Raw genomic sequence first — 22,036 nt, forward strand, 5'->3', positions numbered from 1 at the left:
CATCTCATGCAGCCGGTTAATGTTTGTTTCTGCTCTCTGCAGCAGATGTTGGAGGAGTTAAAGGAAGCATCTCATGCAGCCGGTTAATGTTTGTTTCTGCTGCTGCAGCAGATGTTGGAGGAGTTAAAGGAAGCATCTCATGCAGCAGGTTAATGTTTGTTTCTGCTCTGCAGCAGATGTTGGAGGAGTTAAAGGAAGCATCTCATGCAGCCGGTTAATGTTTGTTTCTGCTGCTGCAGCAGATGTTGGAGGAGTTAAAGGAAGCATCTCATGCAGCAGGTTAATGTTTGTTTCTGCTCTGCAGCAGATGTTGGAGGAGTTAAAGGAAGCATCTCATGCAGTCGGTTAATGTTTGTTTCTGCAGCTGCAGCAGATGTTGGAGGAGTTAAAGGAAGCATCTCATGCAGCCGGTTAATGTTTGTTTCTGCTCTCTGCAGCAGATGTTGGAGGAGTTAAAGGAAGCATCTCATGCAGCCGGTTAATGTTTGTTTCTGCTCTCTGCAGCAGATGTTGGAGGAGTTAAAGGAAGCATCTCATGCAGTCGGTTAATGTTTGTTTCTGCAGCTGCAGCAGATGTTGGAGGAGTTAAAGGAAGCATCTCATGCAGCCGGTTAATGTTTGTTTCTGCTCTCTGCAGCAGATGTTGGAGGAGTTAAAGGAAGCATCTCATGCAGCCGGTTAATGTTTGTTTCTGCTGCTGCAGCAGATGTTGGAGGAGTTAAAGGAAGCATCTCATGCAGCCGGTTAATGTTTGTTTCTGCAGCTGCAGCAGATGTTGGAGGAGTTAAAGGAAGCATCTCATGCAGCCGGTTAATGTTTGTTTCTGCTGCTGCAGCAGATGTTGGAGGAGTTAAAGGAAGCATCTCATGCAGCAGGTTAATGTTTGTTTCTGCTCTGCAGCAGATGTTGGAGGAGTTAAAGGAAGCATCTCATGCAGCAGGTTAATGTTTGTTTCTGCAGCTGCAGCAGATGTTGGAGGAGTTAAAGGAAGCATCTCATGCAGCAGGTTAATGTTTGTTTCTGCAGCTGCAGCAGATGTTGGAGGAGTTAAAGGAAGCATCTCATGCAGCCGGTTAATGTTTGTTTCTGCTCTCTGCAGCAGATGTTGGAGGAGTTAAAGGAAGCATCTCATGCAGCCGGTTAATGTTTGTTTCTGCTCTCTGCAGCAGATGTTGGAGGAGTTAAAGGAAGCATCTCATGCAGCCGGTTAATGTTTGTTTCTGCTGCTGCAGCAGATGTTGGAGGAGTTAAAGGAAGCATCTCATGCAGTCGGTTAATGTTTGTTTCTGCTCTCTGCAGCAGATGTTGGAGGAGTTAAAGGAAGCATCTCATGCAGCCGGTTAATGTTTGTTTCTGCTCTCTGCAGCAGATGTTGGAGGAGTTAAAGGAAGCATCTCATGCAGCAGGTTAATGTTTGTTTCTGCAGCTGCAGCAGATGTTGGAGGAGTTAAAGGAAGCATCTCATGCAGCCGGTTAATGTTTGTTTCTGCAGCTGCAGCAGATGTTGGAGGAGTTAAAGGAAGCATCTCATGCAGCCGGTTAATGTTTGTTTCTGCAGCTGCAGCAGATGTTGGAGGAGTTAAAGGAAGCATCTCATGCAGCCGGTTAATGTTTGTTTCTGCAGCTGCAGCAGATGTTGGAGGAGTTAAAGGAAGCATCTCATGCAGCCGGTTAATGTTTGTTTCTGCAGCTGCAGCAGATGTTGGAGGAGTTAAAGGAAGCATCTCATGCAGCCGGTTAATGTTTGTTTCTGCAGCTGCAGCAGATGTTGGAGGAGTTAAAGGAAGCATCTCATGCAGCCGGTTAATGTTTGTTTCTGCAGCTGCAGCAGATGTTGGAGGAGTTAAAGGAAGCATCTCATGCAGCCGGTTAATGTTTGTTTCTGCTGCTGCAGCAGATGTTGGAGGAGTTAAAGGAAGCATCTCATGCAGCAGGTTAATGTTTGTTTCTGCTCTCTGCAGCAGATGTTGGAGGAGTTAAAGGAAGCATCTCATGCAGCCGGTTAATGTTTGTTTCTGCTCTCTGCAGCAGATGTTGGAGGAGTTAAAGGAAGCATCTCATGCAGCCGGTTAATGTTTGTTTCTGCAGCTGCAGCAGATGTTGGAGGAGTTAAAGGAAGCATCTCATGCAGCCGGTTAATGTTTGTTTCTGCTGCTGCAGCAGATGTTGGAGGAGTTAAAGGAAGCATCTCATGCAGCCGGTTAATGTTTGTTTCTGCTGCTGCAGCAGATGTTGGAGGAGTTAAAGGAAGCATCTCATGCAGCCGGTTAATGTTTGTTTCTGTAGCTGCAGCAGATGTTGGAGGAGTTAAAGGAAGCATCTCATGCAGCCGGTTAATGTTTGTTTCTGCTCTCTGCAGCAGATGTTGGAGGAGTTAAAGGAAGCATCTCATGCAGCCGGTTAATGTTTGTTTCTGCAGCTGCAGCAGATGTTGGAGGAGTTAAAGGAAGCATCTCATGCAGCCGGTTAATGTTTGTTTCTGCTGCTGCAGCAGATGTTGGAGGAGTTAAAGGAAGCATCTCATGCAGCCGGTTAATGTTTGTTTCTGCTCTCTGCAGCAGATGTTGGAGGAGTTAAAGGAAGCATCTCATGCAGCCGGTTAATGTTTGTTTCTGCTGCTGCAGCAGATGTTGGAGGAGTTAAAGGAAGCATCTCATGCAGCCGGTTAATGTTTGTTTCTGCTGCTGCAGCAGATGTTGGAGGAGTTAAAGGAAGCATCTCATGCAGCCGGTTAATGTTTGTTTCTGCTGCTGCAGCAGATGTTGGAGGAGTTAAAGGAAGCATCTCATGCAGCCGGTTAATGTTTGTTTCTGCAGCTGCAGCAGATGTTGGAGGAGTTAAAGGAAGCATCTCATGCAGCTGGTTAATGTTTGTTTCTGCAGCTGCAGCAGATGTTGGAGGAGTTAAAGGAAGCATCTCATGCAGCAGGTTAATGTTTGTTTCTGCAGCTGCAGCAGATGTTGGAGGAGTTAAAGGAAGCATCTCATGCAGCCGGTTAATGTTTGTTTCTGCTCTCTGCAGCAGATGTTGGAGGAGTTAAAGGAAGCATCTCATGCAGCTGGTTAATGTTTGTTTCTGCTCTCTGCAGCAGATGTTGGAGGAGTTAAAGGAAGCATCTCATGCAGCTGGTTAATGTTTGTTTCTGCAGCTGCAGCAGATGTTGGAGGAGTTAAAGGAAGCATCTCATGCAGCCGGTTAATGTTTGTTTCTGCTCTCTGCAGCAGATGTTGGAGGAGTTAAAGGAAGCATCTCATGCAGCCGGTTAATGTTTGTTTCTGCAGCTGCAGCAGATGTTGGAGGAGTTAAAGGAAGCATCTCATGCAGCCGGTTAATGTTTGTTTCTGCAGCTGCAGCAGATGTTGGAGGAGTTAAAGGAAGCATCTCATGCAGCCGGTTAATGTTTGTTTCTGCTCTCTGCAGCAGATGTTGGAGGAGTTAAAGGAAGCATCTCATGCAGCTGGTTAATGTTTGTTTCTGCTCTCTGCAGCAGATGTTGGAGGAGTTAAAGGAAGCATCTCATGCAGCCGGTTAATGTTTGTTTCTGCTCTCTGCAGCAGATGTTGGAGGAGTTAAAGGAAGCATCTCATGCAGCCGGTTAATGTTTGTTTCTGCAGCTGCAGCAGATGTTGGAGGAGTTAAAGGAAGCATCTCATGCAGCCGGTTAATGTTTGTTTCTGCAGCTGCAGCAGATGTTGGAGGAGTTAAAGGAAGCATCTCATTCAGCCGGTTAATGTTTGTTTCTGCTGCTGCAGCAGATGTTGGAGGAGTTAAAGGAAGCATCTCATGCAGCCGGTTAATGTTTGTTTCTGCAGCTGCAGCAGATGTTGGAGGAGTTAAAGGAAGCATCTCATGCAGTCGGTTAATGTTTGTTTCTGCAGCTGCAGCAGATGTTGGAGGAGTTAAAGGAAGCATCTCATGCAGTCGGTTAATGTTTGTTTCTGCAGCTGCAGCAGATGTTGGAGGAGTTAAAGGAAGCATCTCATGCAGCCGGTTAATGTTTGTTTCTGCTCTCTGCAGCAGATGTTGGAGGAGTTAAAGGAAGCATCTCATGCAGCTGGTTAATGTTTGTTTCTGCTGCTGCAGCAGATGTTGGAGGAGTTAAAGGAAGCATCTCATGCAGCCGGTTAATGTTTGTTTCTGCTCTCTGCAGCAGATGTTGGAGGAGTTAAAGGAAGCATCTCATGCAGCCGGTTAATGTTTGTTTCTGCAGCTGCAGCAGATGTTGGAGGAGTTAAAGGAAGCATCTCATGCAGCCGGTTAATGTTTGTTTCTGCTCTCTGCAGCAGATGTTGGAGGAGTTAAAGGAAGCATCTCATGCAGCCGGTTAATGTTTGTTTCTGCAGCTGCAGCAGATGTTGGAGGAGTTAAAGGAAGCATCTCATGCAGCAGGTTAATGTTTGTTTCTGCTGCTGCAGCAGATGTTGGAGGAGTTAAAGGAAGCATCTCATGCAGCCGGTTAATGTTTGTTTCTGCTCTCTGCAGCAGATGTTGGAGGAGTTAAAGGAAGCATCTCATGCAGCCGGTTAATGTTTGTTTCTGCAGCTGCAGCAGATGTTGGAGGAGTTAAAGGAAGCATCTCATGCAGCCGGTTAATGTTTGTTTCTGCAGCTGCAGCAGATGTTGGAGGAGTTAAAGGAAGCATCTCATGCAGCAGGTTAATGTTTGTTTCTGCAGCTGCAGCAGATGTTGGAGGAGTTAAAGGAAGCATCTCATGCAGCCGGTTAATGTTTGTTTCTGCTGCTGCAGCAGATGTTGGAGGAGTTAAAGGAAGCATCTCATGCAGCCGGTTAATGTTTGTTTCTGCTGCTGCAGCAGATGTTGGAGGAGTTAAAGGAAGCATCTCATGCAGCCGGTTAATGTTTGTTTCTGCTGCTGCAGCAGATGTTGGAGGAGTTAAAGGAAGCATCTCATGCAGCCGGTTAATGTTTGTTTCTGCTCTGCAGCAGATGTTGGAGGAGTTAAAGGAAGCATCTCATGCAGCCGGTTAATGTTTGTTTCTGCTCTCTGCAGCAGATGTTGGAGGAGTTAAAGGAAGCATCTCATGCAGCAGGTTAATGTTTGTTTCTGCTGCTGCAGCAGATGTTGGAGGAGTTAAAGGAAGCATCTCATGCAGCCGGTTAATGTTTGTTTCTGCAGCTGCAGCAGATGTTGGAGGAGTTAAAGGAAGCATCTCATGCAGCCGGTTAATGTTTGTTTCTGCTGCTGCAGCAGATGTTGGAGGAGTTAAAGGAAGCATCTCATGCAGCCGGTTAATGTTTGTTTCTGCAGCTGCAGCAGATGTTGGAGGAGTTAAAGGAAGCATCTCATGCAGCCGGTTAATGTTTGTTTCTGCTCTCTGCAGCAGATGTTGGAGGAGTTAAAGGAAGCATCTCATGCAGCCGGTTAATGTTTGTTTCTGCAGCTGCAGCAGATGTTGGAGGAGTTAAAGGAAGCATCTCATGCAGCCGGTTAATGTTTGTTTCTGCTGCTGCAGCAGATGTTGGAGGAGTTAAAGGAAGCATCTCATGCAGCCGGTTAATGTTTGTTTCTGCTCTCTGCAGCAGATGTTGGAGGAGTTAAAGGAAGCATCTCATGCAGCCGGTTAATGTTTGTTTCTGCTCTCTGCAGCACGGTCGAGGCCGGGCCACAGTGACTCATGCGGTGGTCGTGATCTTCCTGGAGTTCTTCGCCTGGGGGCTGCTGACCACGCCCATGCTGACCGTGAGTAAACACTTCATACATCATAAGACGACCTGGAAGGGACTGAAAGTCTCTCAGCAGGAGCTGCTTTGCCACAGACTGTTTTTACTCTGAAACAGCGCCGCAGAGCTTCATCTGTTAAATGAAACTGATGCTGAGTGTGTTGCTTTTGTCCTGATTTAAACTTTCAGGTCCTGCACGAGATGTTCCCTCTGCACACCTTCCTGATGAACGGCCTGGTTCAGGGCGTCAAGGTGAGACCTCAGAGCAGGAAACTGCACAACCACGGCAGGAGGAGCTGAAATGCTTTCTGGGTAACAGGCGAGGAGCGGGAAACCGGCTTCATTAGATCTGCAGGGACTTCGTGCACGTCAGGCTACTTGGTGTCTCCAGTGAGCGTTTATCGCCTCTGTGTGGCGCTGGTGACCGGCCTTCAGGCTGGTTATCACAGCCGTGTTATGATGTCTTCACGCAGCCGATATTTTAGAGCTTCCACTCTGAGAAAAGCAACGAGCTGCTCGTCTTCTTTAGGGAAGTGTCGTCCGTGCACAAAGCACCAGCGTCGTGTCACGCCTGCGAAGCTCAAATCCGGTGCAGCTTGTGGGTAATAAAGAAAACTCAGCCCTGCTTTGTGGATTATTATTATTCAGGGTTGAGATGTGACAGATGAGCAGGATTCAACCTCATCTTTAAAGTCTAACCGGGGCTCACAACCCGCTGCTTCTTCTGCCGCTGGAAGCAGCCAAAGGGGCGGGGCTTATATGTATAGCAACTAGCATATATATATATATATATATCGTACTCTGGGCAGCCTTCTTTGTGTTTGCGCTCTGCCACCTTTTTTTTTTTTTTTTTTTCCCCTTTTTTCCGCCTTCAGAATCCAGGTCGGCCCTAATTGGCTGTCATCGCGTAGCGTCACTGCTCATTTGCATAAAGTTGAGCCTTTCTCAACTCATGAAGCTCACAACCCGCCACTTGTACTTCTTCTGCTGCCGGAAGCGGCCAAAGGGGCGGGGCTTATATGTATAGCAACTAGCATATATATATAATCACCATGGATCGTACTCTGGGCCTTCTTTGTATTTCTTTGTTTGCGCTCTGCCATTTTCAGCTTTTTTCCACCTTTTTTCTGCCTTTTTTTCCGCCTTCAGAATCCAGATCGGCCCTGATTGGCTGTCGTTGCTCATTTGCATAAAGTTGAGCCTTTCTCAACTCATGAAGCTCACGAAACCCGCAACGCTTTTGGTGTGAGGCCCCGGTTAGGAACATTAACTTTAGTTTGACCTCCTTTGAAAAAGACACTGGATATGAGATATTTTCCGTGGTATAAAAGCTACAAATCCTCCTAAAAAGATCCAGAGGAGGCAGCTCCCTCGGTTCAGGGTCCGGCTGCTTGAAGCTGAAGTATCGCCTCATATCAGAGGTAACTTTTCCTTTTGGGCCCAGTTCTGTGTCCATGTGACCCTAAACGCCAGACTTCACTCCAGGATAAGATCCGAGAGGAAAGGTTAAAGTAAAATAAGGAGGCTGGGCCTGTTTTTCCAGGCAGTGCATCGTTTTCTCCTGTGTTTCTGAACCCGGCTGCATTACAGCTGGAGGAAAAACCCTTAAAGCTGCTTAAATATAAAAGCAAACAGGCGGTGAAGCTCCAGCTTTGCTGCTGAGTGACACATCGGGCCGGCTGCTGGTAGGAGATAACGTTGTGTGAATAATAATAAGAGGCTGTAACGGTGCAATAAAAGCTCCTCTTTGTCTTCCTGTCGTCTTTAACTCTGATTTAAGTTCATCTCAGGAGCTCATAAAAGCCCAAAGACGTTAAAAACAGTGGAAAGTCGTGCTGTGTTGCATTAAAGGGCCGCTTCAAGTGTTTTTCTTGGTCTGAAAACAGTTAAATTTACAACAACACGCTGAGAAAAATGCTTATTTTTTGTTTTTCCGAACTGTTTCCAGTTTGATCAGTTAATGGAGTCTGAACAGCTGATTGATCAGTGATGGCTGATCAGTTCCTTTGTAACGATCGTTTTTCCGTCTCTGCGACTCAGGGTTTCCTGTCGTTTCTGTCGGCTCCTCTGATTGGTGCTCTGTCAGACATCTGGGGCAGGAAGTCCTTCCTCCTCATGACGGTGTTTTTCACCTGCGCGCCCATCCCCTTCATGAGGATCAGCCCCTGGTGAGTCCAACGCCTGCAGCTGGGAACCGTTGGGTGGTTTTAACCCTTTAAACACATTTTAGCAGATTTAACAGGCTGCAGATTAAAAACCGTCTGAGATAAAGTGAGAAATACTGAGTGTGACCCAAAGTTTATGAAGGAAGTTCATTTAATCACCTGATTTACATCTGGTGACATCACTGATGACATCACATTGGATTCTAAACACATTTTTATTTAATTTTTTCCTTTTTGATCCTTTTCTGAGTTCATGAACACAACTATGAACAAATCTGCTCCAACTTCTGATCTTTTTCATGTTTTTCTGTCATTTTATCCACATAAAAACAACAGAAAATCAGTAAAATAAACTCCCCAAACCTCCTCCTGGCTGCTCTCCTCTCTGTTCTAACCCAGTGAAGCGCAGATGTGTGCAGGTTCAGGCTCATGTTGGGGTGGATTTGTTAGTTTGCTGCTGGAGTTTGAACAGTCACATGCTGTTCATGTGAGCGTCTGAGGAGCAGAGCGCAGCCGGAGAGGCACCAAAGTGGGCCGGAGCCTCCAGAACAGGCTCCCCCTGCTGGTCTGAGCAGGAACAGCAGCGGGGGGATGGCTCTGAAACACAGATGATGAGCAGAAAAATCAAACTTTCTGTCTTTACTCTGGAAGCTGGAAGTCTTCAGCTGATGTTCACATATTTTTAGATGAATCTGATCTAAATGTTTCAGACTCTGAACAACCTGCAGATGGAGGAATTAAAACGTCACGTTCTGCTGCCCCTGTTTAACAGATGAGATGCAACTTTATTTACCTTTTAAATCAGAGATGAGCTCAAACTTCCTGAATGAGAATAAATCTGGGTCCATTTTCCTGAAATATTCACCCTTGTGTGAAGGATCTCGGTCTATATTTTGACCGTGTTGGAAGATGAAGAGTTTCAGGTTTAGTTGAAGCTGAAGTAAAGCCCTGAACATTTGAAGAGGATGACCCCTCATAACTGTTAGCTGTGAGCTAACGGCCAAACACTTCCTGTTAGCTGCATGAGCTAACGGCCAAACACTTCCTGTTAGCTGCATGAGCTAACGGCCAACACACTTCCTGTTAGCTGCATGAGCTAACGGCCAACACACTTCCTGTTAGCTGCATGAGCTAACGGCCAACACACTTCCTGTTAGCTGCATGAGCTAACGGCCAACACACTTCCTGTTAGCTGCATGAGCTAACGGCCAACACACTTCCTGTTAGCTGCATGAGCTAACGGCCAACACACTTCCTGTTAGCTGCATGAGCTAACGGCCAACACACTTCCTGTTAGCTGCATGAGCTAACGGCCAACACACTTCCTGTTAGCTGCATGAGCTAACGGCCAACACACTTCCTGTTAGCTGCATGAGCTAACGGCCAACACACTTCCTGTTAGCTGCATGAGCTAACGGCCAACACACTTCCTGTTAGCTGCATGAGCTAACGGCCAACACACTTCCCGTTAGCTGCATGAGCTAACGGACAACACACTTCCCGTTAGCTGCATGAGCTAACGGACAACACACTTCCCGTTAGCTGCATGAGCTAACGGACAACACACTTCCCGTTAGCTGCATGAGCTAACGGACAACACACTTCCCGTTAGCTGCATGAGCTAACGGACAACACACTTCCCGTTAGCTGCATGAGCTAACGGACAACACACTTCCCGTTAGCTGCATGAGCTTAAAAACCAAACACTTCCTGTTAGCTGCATGAGCTTAAAAACCAAACACTTCCTGTTAGCTGTGAGCTAACGGCCAAACACTTCCTGTTAGCTGCACGAGCTAAGGGCCAAACACTTCCTGTTAGCTGTGAGCTAACGACCAAACACTTCCTGTTAGCTGTGAGCTAACGGCTTCACTGATACAGCGTTTTTATTCCTTTCATCAGTTTACTGGAACATTTGGAACACCCTTGTGTGAAGGATCTCGGTGGATTACTGTAGTTCTTTGTATTTTTGTGGGTTGGACCCGTTCAGAACCAGGCCTGTTACATGTGCTCAGAACCAGGCTCTCCTCTGTCCAATGGTTCAGTCTCTTTCATGTTTGTCTGCAGGTGGTACTTCGCTCTAATCTCGGTCTCGGGAGTTTTCTCCGTGACCTTTTCTGTGATCTTCGCTTACGTGGCCGACATCACGGAGGAGCAGGAGAGGAGCACGGCGTACGGACTGGTAACTGCTCCGCCCACAGCGCTTCACGTCTCCATGGCGATAAAACGCAGAAGTTTTTCTGAGCTTCCTCCCCTCTCTACCTGTCTGCAGGTGTCTGCGACCTTCGCAGCCAGCCTGGTGACGAGCCCGGCCATCGGGGCCTACCTGTCGGCGCAGTACGGAGACAGCCTGGTGGTGCTTATCGCCACGGTGATTGCTGTGACGGACATCGCCTTCGTGTTCTTCGTGGTCCCCGAGTCGCTGCCGGACAAAATGAGGCTGACGACGTGGGGCTTCCCCATCTCCTGGGAGCAGGCCGACCCCTTCGCTGTGAGTCTGTGCAACGATTCTGTCACTTTCAGGAGGAACAAGATCAGCTGATCGACTCCTGACAGATGGATCCGCTGATAGATGGATCAGCTGATCGATGGATCCTCTGATTGATGGATCAGCTGATCGATGGATCCTCTGACAGATGGATCAGCTGACCGATGGATCCTCTGACCGATGGATCCTCTGACCGATGGATCCTCTGATCGATGGATCCTCTGATCGATGGATCCTCTGATCGATGGATCCTCTGATCGATGGATCAGCTGATCGATGGATCAGCTGATCGATGGATCCTCTGATCGATGGATCAGCTGACGGATGGATCCTCTGACAGATGGATCAGCTGATCGATGGATCCTCTGATCGATGGATCCTCTGATCGATGGATCAGCTGATCGATGGATCCTCTGATCGATGGATCCCCTGATCGATGGATCCTCTGACAGATGGATCAGCTGATTGATGGATCAGCTGACTGATGGATCAGCTGATCGACTCCTGATCGATGGATCAGCTGACCGATGGATCCTCTGATCGATGGATCCTCTGATCGATGGATCAGCTCCACTGATGGTTGCTCTGTTTTTGCTCTGTTTTCAGTCTCTGCGTCGGGTCGGGAAGGACAGCACCGTGCTGCTGATCTGCGTCACCGTGTTCCTGTCCTACCTGCCTGAAGCTGGGCAGTACTCCAGCTTCTTCCTGTACCTGAGACAGGTAACGTGCACGCACACATGCACACGCACATGCACAGTAACCCGAGTCTCGCTTTGATTATCCTGCAAACTGGTTGTTTCTGTCAAAGAAACCTTCAGAAAAGTGTCATATTCAGTAAAAACTCCTCCTTCCTGCTCCTGGGAGCCGATAAACGACCTCTGAGATGGTTTCTGTCCCCCAGAATGAAGACTTCAGCCGCTGATCTCACCAGTGCGTCTTCTTCTGTTTCAGGTGATCGAGTTTTCTCCCGCAGCCATCGCCGCCTTCATCGCCATGGTGGGGATCCTCTCCATCATCGCTCAGGTACCAACCAGCCAAGTTACTGCAGCTTTCGCACTGATTTCAGGAGCTTTAGCAGGTTTAGCTGCTCAGGAAAGTCTCCATAAGACACACAAACGGTTATAAAACCGTTATTACACATGGCTGAGATGTGTAATAAGGGATTAAATGTTGCCATGACAACTGAAGCCTCGTTATTTCCAGCTGACGTGAACAGAACCCGTCCCTCCTCCTGATAACCGGACCACAGAACAGCAGCTGTTAGCTGTGCCGCTAACATCCAGCTGTGAAACATCTGTTAGCTGCTCTCCGGCCTCCATAAAGTCTGTTTTTAACGCAGTTTCTCTCTCTCCCCACGCTCTGGTTCTCCGGCAGACCCTCTTCCTCGGGGTTCTGATGAGGACCATCGGCAATAAGAACACGGTTCTGCTGGGCCTGGGCTTCCAGGTCTTCCAGCTGGCCTGGTACGGCTTCGGTTCTGAGCCGTGGTGAGTCCACGCCGCTGATGACGAGCCTTTCAGCTGCTGCTGTTCTGCTGCTCTCAGCTCCTTGTTGTGCTCGCTTCCCTGCAGGATGATGTGGGCGGCGGGGACGGTGGCGGCCATGTCCTCCATCACCTTCCCAGCAGTCTCTGCTCTGGTGTCACACAGCGCCTCGCCGGACCAGCAAGGTGAGATACTGGAGGTTCCGATCCGTTTCAGCTGCTGTGACCTCAAACACAGGTTCTCGGTTCTCGGTGGGGTTTTTCATCATCACTTCTTCTTCTTCACTTCTTCATAATCTCTTCTTCTTCACTTCTTCATCTCTTCTTCACTTGTTCTTCTTCACTTCTTCATCATCTCTTCTTCTTCACTTCTTCATCATCACTTCTTCATCTCTTCTTCACTTGTTCTTCTTCACTTCTTCATCATCTCTTCTTCACTTCTTCATAATCTCTTCTTCTTCACTTCTTCATCTCTTCTTCACTTGTTCTTCTTCGCTTCTTCATCATCTCTTCTTCACTTCTTCATCACTTTTTCTTCTTCACTTCTTCTTCTTAACTTCATCTTCACTTCTTCTTCTTCGCTTCTTCATCATCTCTTCTTCACTTCTTCATCACTTTTTCTTCTTCACTTCTTCTTCACTTCATCTTCACTTCTTCTTCGCTTCTTCACTTCTTCTTCACTTGTTCTTCTTCACTTCATCTTCGCTTCTTCTTCTTCGCTTCTTCATCATCTCTTCTTCACTTCTTCTTCACTTCATCTTCACTTCTTCTTCGCTTCTTCACTTCTTCATCACTTTTTCTTCTTCACTTCTTCTTCTTCACTTCATCTTCGCTTCTTCTTCTTCGCTTCTTCATCATCTCTTCTTCACTTCTTCTTCTTCATCACTTCTTCACTTCTTCTCTTCACTTCTTCATCATCACTTCTTCACTTCTTCTTCACTTCATCATCACTTTTTCTTCTTCACTTCTTTTTCACTTCTTCTTCTTCACTTCTTCTTCTTCACTTCTTCATCATCACTTCTTCACTTCTTCTTCACTTCTTCATCATCACTTCTTCACTTCTTCTTCACTTCTTCATCATCACTTTTTCTTCTTCACTTCTTCTTCTTCACTTCTTCATCATCACTTCTTCACTTCTTCATCATCACTTCTTCACTTCTTCATCATCTCTTCTTCACTTCTTCATCTCTTCTTCACTTCTTCTTCTTCACTTTTTCCTCTTCACTTCTTCTTCTTAACTTCATCTTCACTTCTTCTTCTTCGCTTCTTCATCATCTCTTCTTCACTTCTTCATCACTTTTTCTTCTTCACTTCTTCTTCACTTCATCTTCACTTCTTCTTCGCTTCTTCACTTCTTCTTCACTTGTTCTTCTTCACTTCATCTTCGCTTCTTCTTCTTCGCTTCTTCATCATCTCTTCTTCACTTCTTCTTCACTTCTTCTTCGCTTCTTCACTTCTTCATCACTTTTTCTTCTTCACTTCTTCTTCTTCACTTCATCTTCGCTTCTTCTTCTTCGCTTCTTCATCATCTCTTCTTCACTTCTTCTTCTTCATCACTTCTTCACTTCTTCTCTTCACTTCTTCATCATCACTACTTCACTTCTTCTTCACTTCATCATCACTTTTTCTTCTTCACTTCTTTTTCACTTCTTCTTCTTCACTTCTTCTTCTTCACTTCTTCATCATCACTTCTTCACTTCTTCTTCACTTCTTCATCATCACTTCTTCACTTCTTCACTTCTTCATCATCACTTTTTCTTCTTCACTTCTTCTTCTTCACTTCTTCATCATCACTTCTTCACTTCTTCATCATCACTTCTTCACTTCTTCATCATCACTTCTTCACTTCTTCATCATCTCTTCTTCACTTCTTCATCTCTTCTTCACTTCTTCTTCTTCACTTTTTCCTCTTCACTTCTTTTTCACTTCTTCTTCTTCACTTCATCATCACTTCTTTTTCTTCACTTTTTCTTCTTCACTTCTTCATCTTCACTTCTTCATCATCACTTCTTCATCTTCACTTCTTCTTCACTTTGTTTACAAACAAGTGTTGCAATTCAAAATGAGGGGGGGGGGGGGGGGCAAAGTTAACAGTGTAATATTAGTTCACAGTAGAGGCTTCTGGTGTTTTTAGTCGGGTTCAGCATTCTCATGTGAAAAAGCTGTAAAAATAATCCTTTACTTTGAGAGGATTATTACGTAATTCCAGCCTCTGAGTTTCCTTCAGAACTTTTGTACGGTTCTGAAATGGGTCTTAAATTGTATTCATTATGGACTTAAAAGGTCCTAAATTAGACTCTTTGAGACCCTGAAACAGCAGAAATTACTGGGTCCCAGGAATGATTCTCCTGATGGCCTCAGAGCGGCGCCGGGACCAGGAAACAAACCGTTATTCTGATTGTTTCCGGTCCTGATCAGCGGATCGTATGAGGCAGCTGCTGTTGCTGCTGGGCTGAACCGGGAGAACTGGTCGGGCTTTCTGGACTCTGACAGCAGCAGAGTTTTATGTGTCTGCAGCTGTAACTCGCTTTAATCGGACCCGCTGAACACGGCTCGCTTTAATCGGACTTTTGGGGCTCAGGAATTTGCTCGTGAGCCTCTGAGCTGTTAATTCTGTGCAGATAAGTGGCTCCGGATCAGCACTCGAGGCCCGTTTTTATTCTGCAGGGATCAGGCGGCTCGTTTCAAACAGACATCCTAACGATGACTGATGGTTATTACGCCTGTCGGTACCAGAACCAGACGCTGACGGGTCCAAACTACTTAATCTCACCTGAGCTCTGAGTGACGGTGAAACCAAAACCTCATGAAACCGCAGTCATTAAAGCCCAAATGGGACAGAACTGGCCCAACAGAACCTTCACAACCCAACATTTTTGCTTCTAATAGATCTAATAGGGTAATAAGTTCTGTTTCCTGTGGTTCTGGTGTGGTCCAGGTGTGGTTCTGGTTACTAAGTTCCGTTTCCTGTGGTCCAGGTGTGGTCCAGGTGTGGTTCTGGTTACTAAGTTCTGTTTCCTGTGGTCCAGGTGTGGTTCTGGTTACTAAGTTCCGTTTCCTGTGGTCCAGGTGTGGTCCAGGTGTGGTTCTGGTTACTAAGTTCTGTTTCCTGTGGTCCAGGTGTGGTCCAGGTGTGGTTCTGGTTACTAAGTTCTGTTTCCTGTGGTCCAGGTGTGGTTCTGGTTACTAAGTTCTGTTTCCTGTGGTTCTGGTGTGGTTCTGGTGTGGTTCTGGTTACTAAGTTCTGTTTCCTGTGGTCCAGGTGTGGTTCTGGTGTGGTTCTGGTTACTAAGTTCTGTTTCCTGTGGTTCTGGGGTGGTTCTGGGGTGGTTCTGGTTACTAAGTTCTGTTTCCTGTGGTCCAGGTGTGGTTCTGGGGTGGTTCTGGTGTGGTTCTGGTTACTAAGTTCTGTTTCCTGTGGTCCAGGTGTGGTTCTGGGGTGGTTCTGGTTACTAAGTTCTGTTTCCTGTGGTTCTGGTGTGGTTCTGGGGTGGTTCTGGTGTGGTTCTGGTTACTAAGTTCTGTTTCCTGTGGTCCAGGTGTGGTCCAGGTGTGGTTCTGGTTACTAAGTTCTGTTTCCTGTGGTCCAGGTGTGGTTCTGGCGTGGTTCTGGTTACTAAGTTCTGTTTCCTGTGGTCCAGGTGTGGTCCTGGTGTGGTTCTGGTGTGGTTCTGGTTACTAAGTTCTGTTTCCTGTGGTCCAGGTGTGGTTCTGGGGTGGTTCTGGTTACTAAGTTCTGTTTCCTGTGGTCCAGGTGTGGTCCTGGTGTGGTTCTGGTGTGGTTCTGGTTACTAAGTTCTGTTTCCTGTGGTCCAGGTGTGGTTCTGGTGTGGTTCTGGTTACTAAGTTCTGTTTCCTGTGGTCCAGGTGTGGTTCTGGTGTGGTTCTGGTTACTAAGTTCTGTTTCCTGTGGTCCAGGTGTGGTTCTGGGGTGGTTCTGGTTACTAAGTTCTGTTTCCTGTGGTCCAGGTGTGGTCCTGGTGTGGTTCTGGTTACTAAGTTCTGTTTCCTGTGGTCCAGGTGTGGTCCTGGTGTGGTTCTGGTGTGGTTCTGGTTACTAAGTTCTGTTTCCTGTGGTCCAGGTGTGGTCCAGGTGTGGTTCTGGTTACTAAGTTCTGTTTCCTGTGGTCCAGGTGTGGTCCTGGTGTGGTTCTGGTGTGGTTCTGGTTACTAAGTTCTGTTTCCTGTGGTCCAGGTGTGGTTCTGGTGTGGTTCTGGTTACTAAGTTCTGTTTCCTGTGGTCCAGGTGTGGTTCTGGTGTGGTTCTGGTTACTAAGTTCTGTTTCCTGTGGTCCAGGTGTGGTTCTGGGGTGGTTCTGGTTACTAAGTTCTGTTTCCTGTGGTCCAGGTGTGGTCCTGGTGTGGTTCTGGTTACTAAGTTCTGTTTCCTGTGGTCCAGGTGTGGTCCTGGGGTGGTTCTGGTGTGGTTCTGGTTACTAAGTTCTGTTTCCTGTGGTCCAGGTGTGGTCCAGGTGTGGTTCTGGTTACTAAGTTCTGTTTCCTGTGGTCCAGGTGTGGTTCTGGCGTGGTTCTGGTTACTAAGTTCTGTTTCCTGTGGTCCAGGTGTGGTCCTGGTGTGGTTCTGGTGTGGTTCTGGTTACTAAGTTCTGTTTCCTGTGGTCCAGGTGTGGTTCTGGGGTGGTTCTGGTTACTAAGTTCTGTTTCCTGTGGTCCAGGTGTGGTCCTGGTGTGGTTCTGGTGTGGTTCTGGTTACTAAGTTCTGTTTCCTGTGGTCCAGGTGTGGTTCTGGTGTGGTTCTGGTTACTAAGTTCTGTTTCCTGTGGTCCAGGTGTGGTCCAGGTGTGGTTCTGGTTACTAAGTTCTGTTTCCTGTGGTCCAGGTGTGGTTCTGGTGTGGTTCTGGTTACTAAGTTCTGTTTCCTGTGGTCCAGGTGTGGTCCAGGTGTGGTTCTGGTGTGGTTCTGGTTACTAAGTTCTGTTTCCTGTGGTCCAGGTGTGGTCCTGGTGTGGTTCTGGTGTGGTTCTGGTTACTAAGTTCTGTTTCCTGTGGTCCAGGTGTGGTCCTGGTGTGGTTCTGGTGTGGTTCTGGTTACTAAGTTCTGTTTCCTGTGGTCCAGGTGTGGTTCTGGGGTGGTTCTGGTTACTAAGTTCTGTTTCCTGTGGTCCAGGTGTGGTCCTGGTGTGGTTCTGGTGTGGTTCTGGTTACTAAGTTCTGTTTCCTGTGGTCCAGGTGTGGTTCTGGTGTGGTTCTGGTTACTAAGTTCTGTTTCCTGTGGTCCAGGTGTGGTTCTGGGGTGGTTCTGGTTACTAAGTTCTGTTTCCTGTGGTCCAGGTGTGGTCCTGGTGTGGTTCTGGTTACTAAGTTCTGTTTCCTGTGGTCCAGGTGTGGTCCAGGTGTGGTTCTGGTGTGGTTCTGGTTACTAAGTTCTGTTTCCTGTGGTCCAGGTGTGGTTCTGGGGTGGTTCTGGTTACTAAGTTCTGTTTCCTGTGGTCCAGGTGTGGTTCTGGGGTGGTTCTGGTTACTAAGTTCTGTTTCCTGTGGTCCAGGTGTGGTCCAGGTGTGGTTCTGGTGTGGTTCTGGTTACTAAGTTCTGTTTCCTGTGGTCCAGGTGTGGTCCAGGTGTGGTCCAGGTGTGGTCCTGGTGTGGTTCTGGTTACTAAGTTCTGTTTCCTGTGGTCCAGGTGTGGTTCTGGGGTGGTTCTGGTTACTAAGTTCTGTTTCCTGTGGTCCAGGTGTGGTTCTGGTGTGGTTCTGGTTACTAAGTTCTGTTTCCTGTGGTCCAGGTGTGGTCCAGGGGATGATCACAGGTATCAGAGGCCTGTGTAACGGTTTGGGTCCGGCTCTCTACGGCTTCATCTTCTACCTGTTCAACGTGGAGCTGATCGACCTGCAGCCGGCGGCAGGAAGACCGCCACCGACCACCGAGGTACGTGCACACGCACGTGCACGGGTCACTGAGGCACGTGCACGGGTCACCGAGGCACGTGCACGGGTCACTGAGGCACGTGCACGGGTCACTGAGGCACGTGCACGGGTCACCGAGGCACGTGCACGGGTCACTGAGGCACGTGCACGGGTCACTGAGGCACGTGCACGGGTCACAGAGGCACGGGTCACCGAGGCACGTGCACGGGTCACTGAGGCACGTGCACGGGTCACTGAGGCACGTGCACGGGTCACCGAGGCACGTGCACGGGTCACTGAGGCACGTGCACGGGTCACAGAGGCACGGGTCACCGAGGCACGTGCACGGGTCACCGAGGCACGGGTCACCGTGGGTCAGGTGTTCGCTCAGAGCTCTCAGGATGATTCGCCGGCTCTAACTAACCCGTCTCTCTCTGCAGAAGGCGGTCATCCCCGGCCCGCCCTTCCTGTTCGGGGCGTGCGCCGTCATCCTGGCGCTGCTCGTCGCCGTCTTCATCCCCGCCCGCCACCGGCTGTCCGACATCAAGGCCTGCTCGGCCAGCAAGTCCAGCGCCGGCTCGGCCGCGCACGCCCAGAGCGGCGGCCCGTTGACCACGCCCACCAGCGACGCCGAGGACATCGAGCCGCTGCTGCAGGACAGCAGCATGTGACCCACAGCCGGCCAATCGGCTGCCTCGGACTTCCCTTAACATGACTGTTGTTCGTTAGTTTCAGTTTTCATTTCAGCGTTCGGTCCGGTTCTGGTGCAGGTGGAACCGAAAGGCTTCGGATTCTCAGAGGGACGACCCTCGGTAAGTGTGGCCGTCACCGTGACAACGGCAGCCACAGGTGAACCGAAGCCCCCCCCCCCTCGCTTTTTAAAGCCCGCAGACATCCCCTTTAACCTTCACTCGACTCCACCCGTCAGGTCTGTGGGGGAGCAGAGATCAGGCGCTCCTCCTCTGTTTAATGGGACAAACCGCAGCACCACCCACCGTTTTAACTGGAGCTCGTGGTGATGACATCATCGTTACCTCGTCGCCACTGAGCATGTGCGAGCTCTGTGACATCACAGAGGAACCTGAGCGAAAATAAGAGTATATTTTGGTTTCCGTGGCGCTGTCGGGTGCTCAGTCTGACGCCTCGGGTTCCAGATGTTGGGGCTTTAATCTCAGTTTAATGAATTCAGGATTTTCTCCTTCTTTTGATACGGAGCTCCACGTCCAATCAGAGCTTTTGATATGAAAACTCTGGCTTTCGAGGTTTTAATCAGTTAAATATCTTAAATGCTCTCCAGGCTGTGCGCTTGATTTACCCACCTCCCCGTCTTCAGACCTCGGCCTCCTCGTGTTCCTCGTGTTTTGAATACTTGAAGTCCGTCTCAGTGTTGTCTCAGAGCTCCTCGCCGGCCGAAGGTCTGAAGAACCAAACGGTGCCATGATTTCATTTCCTTTCTTACGTCAGACTGAGACATTCCTGAAGCTACCGCAGAAACTACCCTCCAGTTTGGGATCGACCCGAGCTCTGAAAGGTGGTTTTAAACTTCGTTACTGAACCAAAACGTATTCCACCGCAGCGACACACATCAGCCCTGGTTTCTGTGTTGATTTATTAAGTTTAAACTCCTGTAAAGCCGCCTTGAAGCATCAGAAACCGCCGACTCGCTGGTTTAAACTGCTGATCCAGCACATTCATATCAGAGATGCTCAGTTCACTGAACCCGTGGCATCTGAGCAGGAGCTCCTCTGGGCATGAAGCTGGGTCCCTGAACTGTTACTGAGATCTTGGGACTGTTAATAAATAATAACACATAATAAATCTGGATTTCATGCTCGCAGTTTAGTAAATCTGGACCCCGACGTTCTTATTTGTGTCTCACAGCTCCTGGATTAATCTGATTGCTGTTTTCAGAGCTTTCCCCTTTATGGGCCGTATGCTGCGTTCAGGTTCCTCCTCCCGTGTTGGAAAACCTGTGACTGGGCTCGTGTCTGCCCCCTGGTGGTCACAGCGCAGAAGAAAGGAAAAGCTCGGGCGTAATTCCACCTCCTGGTGCTCATCTGAACCCAGAAAGTCTTAATCTTTGGACTGGAGTCCAGCTTTGAGGTTTCCTCCGTCTGGCTGCAGCTGTGAAGCTTCGACACTTTTCTGGAGGTTCAGCAGCATAAATTGGTCCAGTTTGTTTTGTTTCTGTCACTTTTTCACGGCTAACTGAGTCGTTTTGGGTCGTTGATCCGTTTCCGGCTGATATGAACCAGCAGCAAACGATCCTCAGGCCAAAGCCAGAGGTTTTCCACAGATTCTCCTCCAACTCGTTTAGTTGCTGATCTCTGAGGATGAAGTCGTGTTGCTGAAGCTTTCACAAACCTTTTGTACTGAGAAGAGCTTTATTTTAGCAGATGGTTAACTTATGCAGAGCGTTTCCTGATTGCTGCACTTTAATTTCTCTGAACGCGTGCCTCGAATCACTCTTCATGTTCATATCTGTTTTTATATTCAAGCAGAAGGACGTCGCTGTGCGTCTTTTATCTTAACATGTTTGGAATAATATCTATGATGAAAATAAAGAGAAATGTATGGACTTTGAAGTGTGGCTGCGGTCTGTTTTATTTCAAGCTTTAAAGAAGAAGTTTCTAAGCCTTTTGAGACGCTGAGTCTCCACTTAAGAGGCCAAAAAAAGATGAGAAACATGAAATATAAACAGAATTCAGGGATTTTTCAAACAGGAAACACAAGTCTTACTGTTTAATGATGGATATCAGCTCAGCTTCTGCTGGTAAATTTATGTCAGAGCAAAGAAACTCACCTGAACTGATCGTTTCAAACTATTCGTGTCTTAATTAAAAGATAATGACCCAGAAAAGATAATAAATAGATTTAACCTGTTTCTTAATCATCACCGGGTCAGGTTAGCAGCGCCGGTTAGCGGTTAGCAGACGACTCTCCTCAGATCTCGCAGCCAGAAGCTCGATGAAGGGTTGGTTCTTGGCTGCTGTTGCCCTGGCAACCGTATCCTGGCTGATGTTTGTTTGCTTTGAGCCTCGGTTGATCCACCCTGCTGGTCATTTCCATAAGAACCAATTAAATATCTACTTTTATTCAAAGATTCAAGGGGAACAAAAGCAGTACAACTGAAGAGTGACGTTTTACAGGATCATTTGGACCCGACTCGGATTAATTCACACGTCCCCCCTCTGTTCATTGAGCTCCTCTGGCTGTTTACCCTCAAATCTCAACCACACACTGAATGACACATTTTCACATATATGGGCCCAAAACAAAGTGACAGGGTTGGGTTTTCTTTCTTCTTGACTTGTAGTGACTTCAGACACCCAAACATGTGCTCTCAAGCACAGAAAAAGGGGATTTTTCCATGTCCCCTTTAAGAATCACCAATCAGTCTCTCTGACATATCAGCAGGGATGAAAGCTCATCACCTCCAACTTAGCCTCCCAAAAACTGAGCTGCTGGTCTTCCCAGCCAAACCAACCAGACACCACAGCATCTGCATCCAAACTGAATCCCTGGCTCCATCAAAGGTTGCTACAAACTTTTCGTGCCGCTTTGCATTACTAAACATAAGAAAGATCAGACCATACCTGACCCAACATGCCCCCCAGCTCCTGCTGCAGGCCATGGTCATCTCCCACCTTTACTACTGCAACGCTCTCCTAACTGGTCTCCTAACTGGTCTCCTAACTGGTCTCCTAACTGGTTTCCTAACTGGTCTCCTAACTGGTCTCCTAACTGGTTTCCTAACTGGTCTCCTAACTGGTCTCCTAACTGGTTTCCTAACTGCTCTCCTAACTGGTCTCCTAACTGGTCTCCTAACTGGTCTCCTAACTGGTTTCCTAACTGGTTTCCTAACTGATCTCCAGCCTGTGAAACCTCTGCAGATGGTCCAGAACGCGGCGGTGCGTCTGGTCTTGGATCAGCCTAAAAGAACACGTCCCCCCTCTGTTCATTGAGCTCCTCTGGCTGCCCTTAGCCGCCTGCATCAGATCCAAGTCCCTGATGTTAGCTACAAAGAGCTTAATGGAACGGCTCCTTCTACTTGAATGCTCTTGCAAAGGCTTCTGTCCCAACTGGGTCCCTCCGTTGGTCCCAGGATTGTCGTCTAGCAGCTCCTACACCACGCCTAAGACAATCCAAACTCTGTTCATGTGTCGTCCCACGATGGTGGAATGACCTACCGAGCGCTACCAGAACAGGGGCGTCCCTGTCTATCTTCAAGAAGCTCCTGAAAACCCAGCTCTTCAGAGAGCATCTCCTATCCCAGCACTTACCTTGTACTTCCCTCCCCCCTCTATCTCTGCACTTTATCTTTCTGCTCTTCCTTCTATACCTGCACCCTATCTCT

The 22,036-nt window shown here is 47.9% G+C and overlaps 1 protein-coding gene across 1 annotated transcript in view; it reads left to right on the forward strand.

Moving 5' to 3' along the window:
* mfsd14bb (major facilitator superfamily domain containing 14Bb) overlaps positions 1 to 20,252 on the forward strand; it is a 37,568-nt gene extending 17,316 nt beyond the window's left edge. The window contains exons 2-12 of the mRNA XM_072387169.1: positions 5,608 to 5,700; positions 5,871 to 5,933; positions 7,722 to 7,849; positions 9,911 to 10,025; positions 10,116 to 10,334; positions 10,938 to 11,051; positions 11,283 to 11,354; positions 11,706 to 11,818; positions 11,903 to 12,000; positions 17,559 to 17,701; positions 18,120 to 20,252. Coding sequence (XP_072243270.1) covers positions 5,608 to 5,700; positions 5,871 to 5,933; positions 7,722 to 7,849; positions 9,911 to 10,025; positions 10,116 to 10,334; positions 10,938 to 11,051; positions 11,283 to 11,354; positions 11,706 to 11,818; positions 11,903 to 12,000; positions 17,559 to 17,701; positions 18,120 to 18,350 — 1,389 coding nt within the window. The 3' untranslated portion in view covers positions 18,351 to 20,252. The remainder of the gene's footprint in view (positions 1 to 5,607; positions 5,701 to 5,870; positions 5,934 to 7,721; positions 7,850 to 9,910; positions 10,026 to 10,115; positions 10,335 to 10,937; positions 11,052 to 11,282; positions 11,355 to 11,705; positions 11,819 to 11,902; positions 12,001 to 17,558; positions 17,702 to 18,119) is intronic.
* The last annotated feature ends 1,784 nt before the right edge of the window (positions 20,253 to 22,036 follow it).

Source organism: Leuresthes tenuis, unplaced genomic scaffold, assembly GCF_036924035.1.
Source record: "Leuresthes tenuis unplaced genomic scaffold, fLeuTen1.0.hap1 SCAF_6, whole genome shotgun sequence".
Lineage (NCBI taxonomy): Eukaryota > Metazoa > Chordata > Actinopteri > Atheriniformes > Atherinopsidae > Leuresthes > Leuresthes tenuis.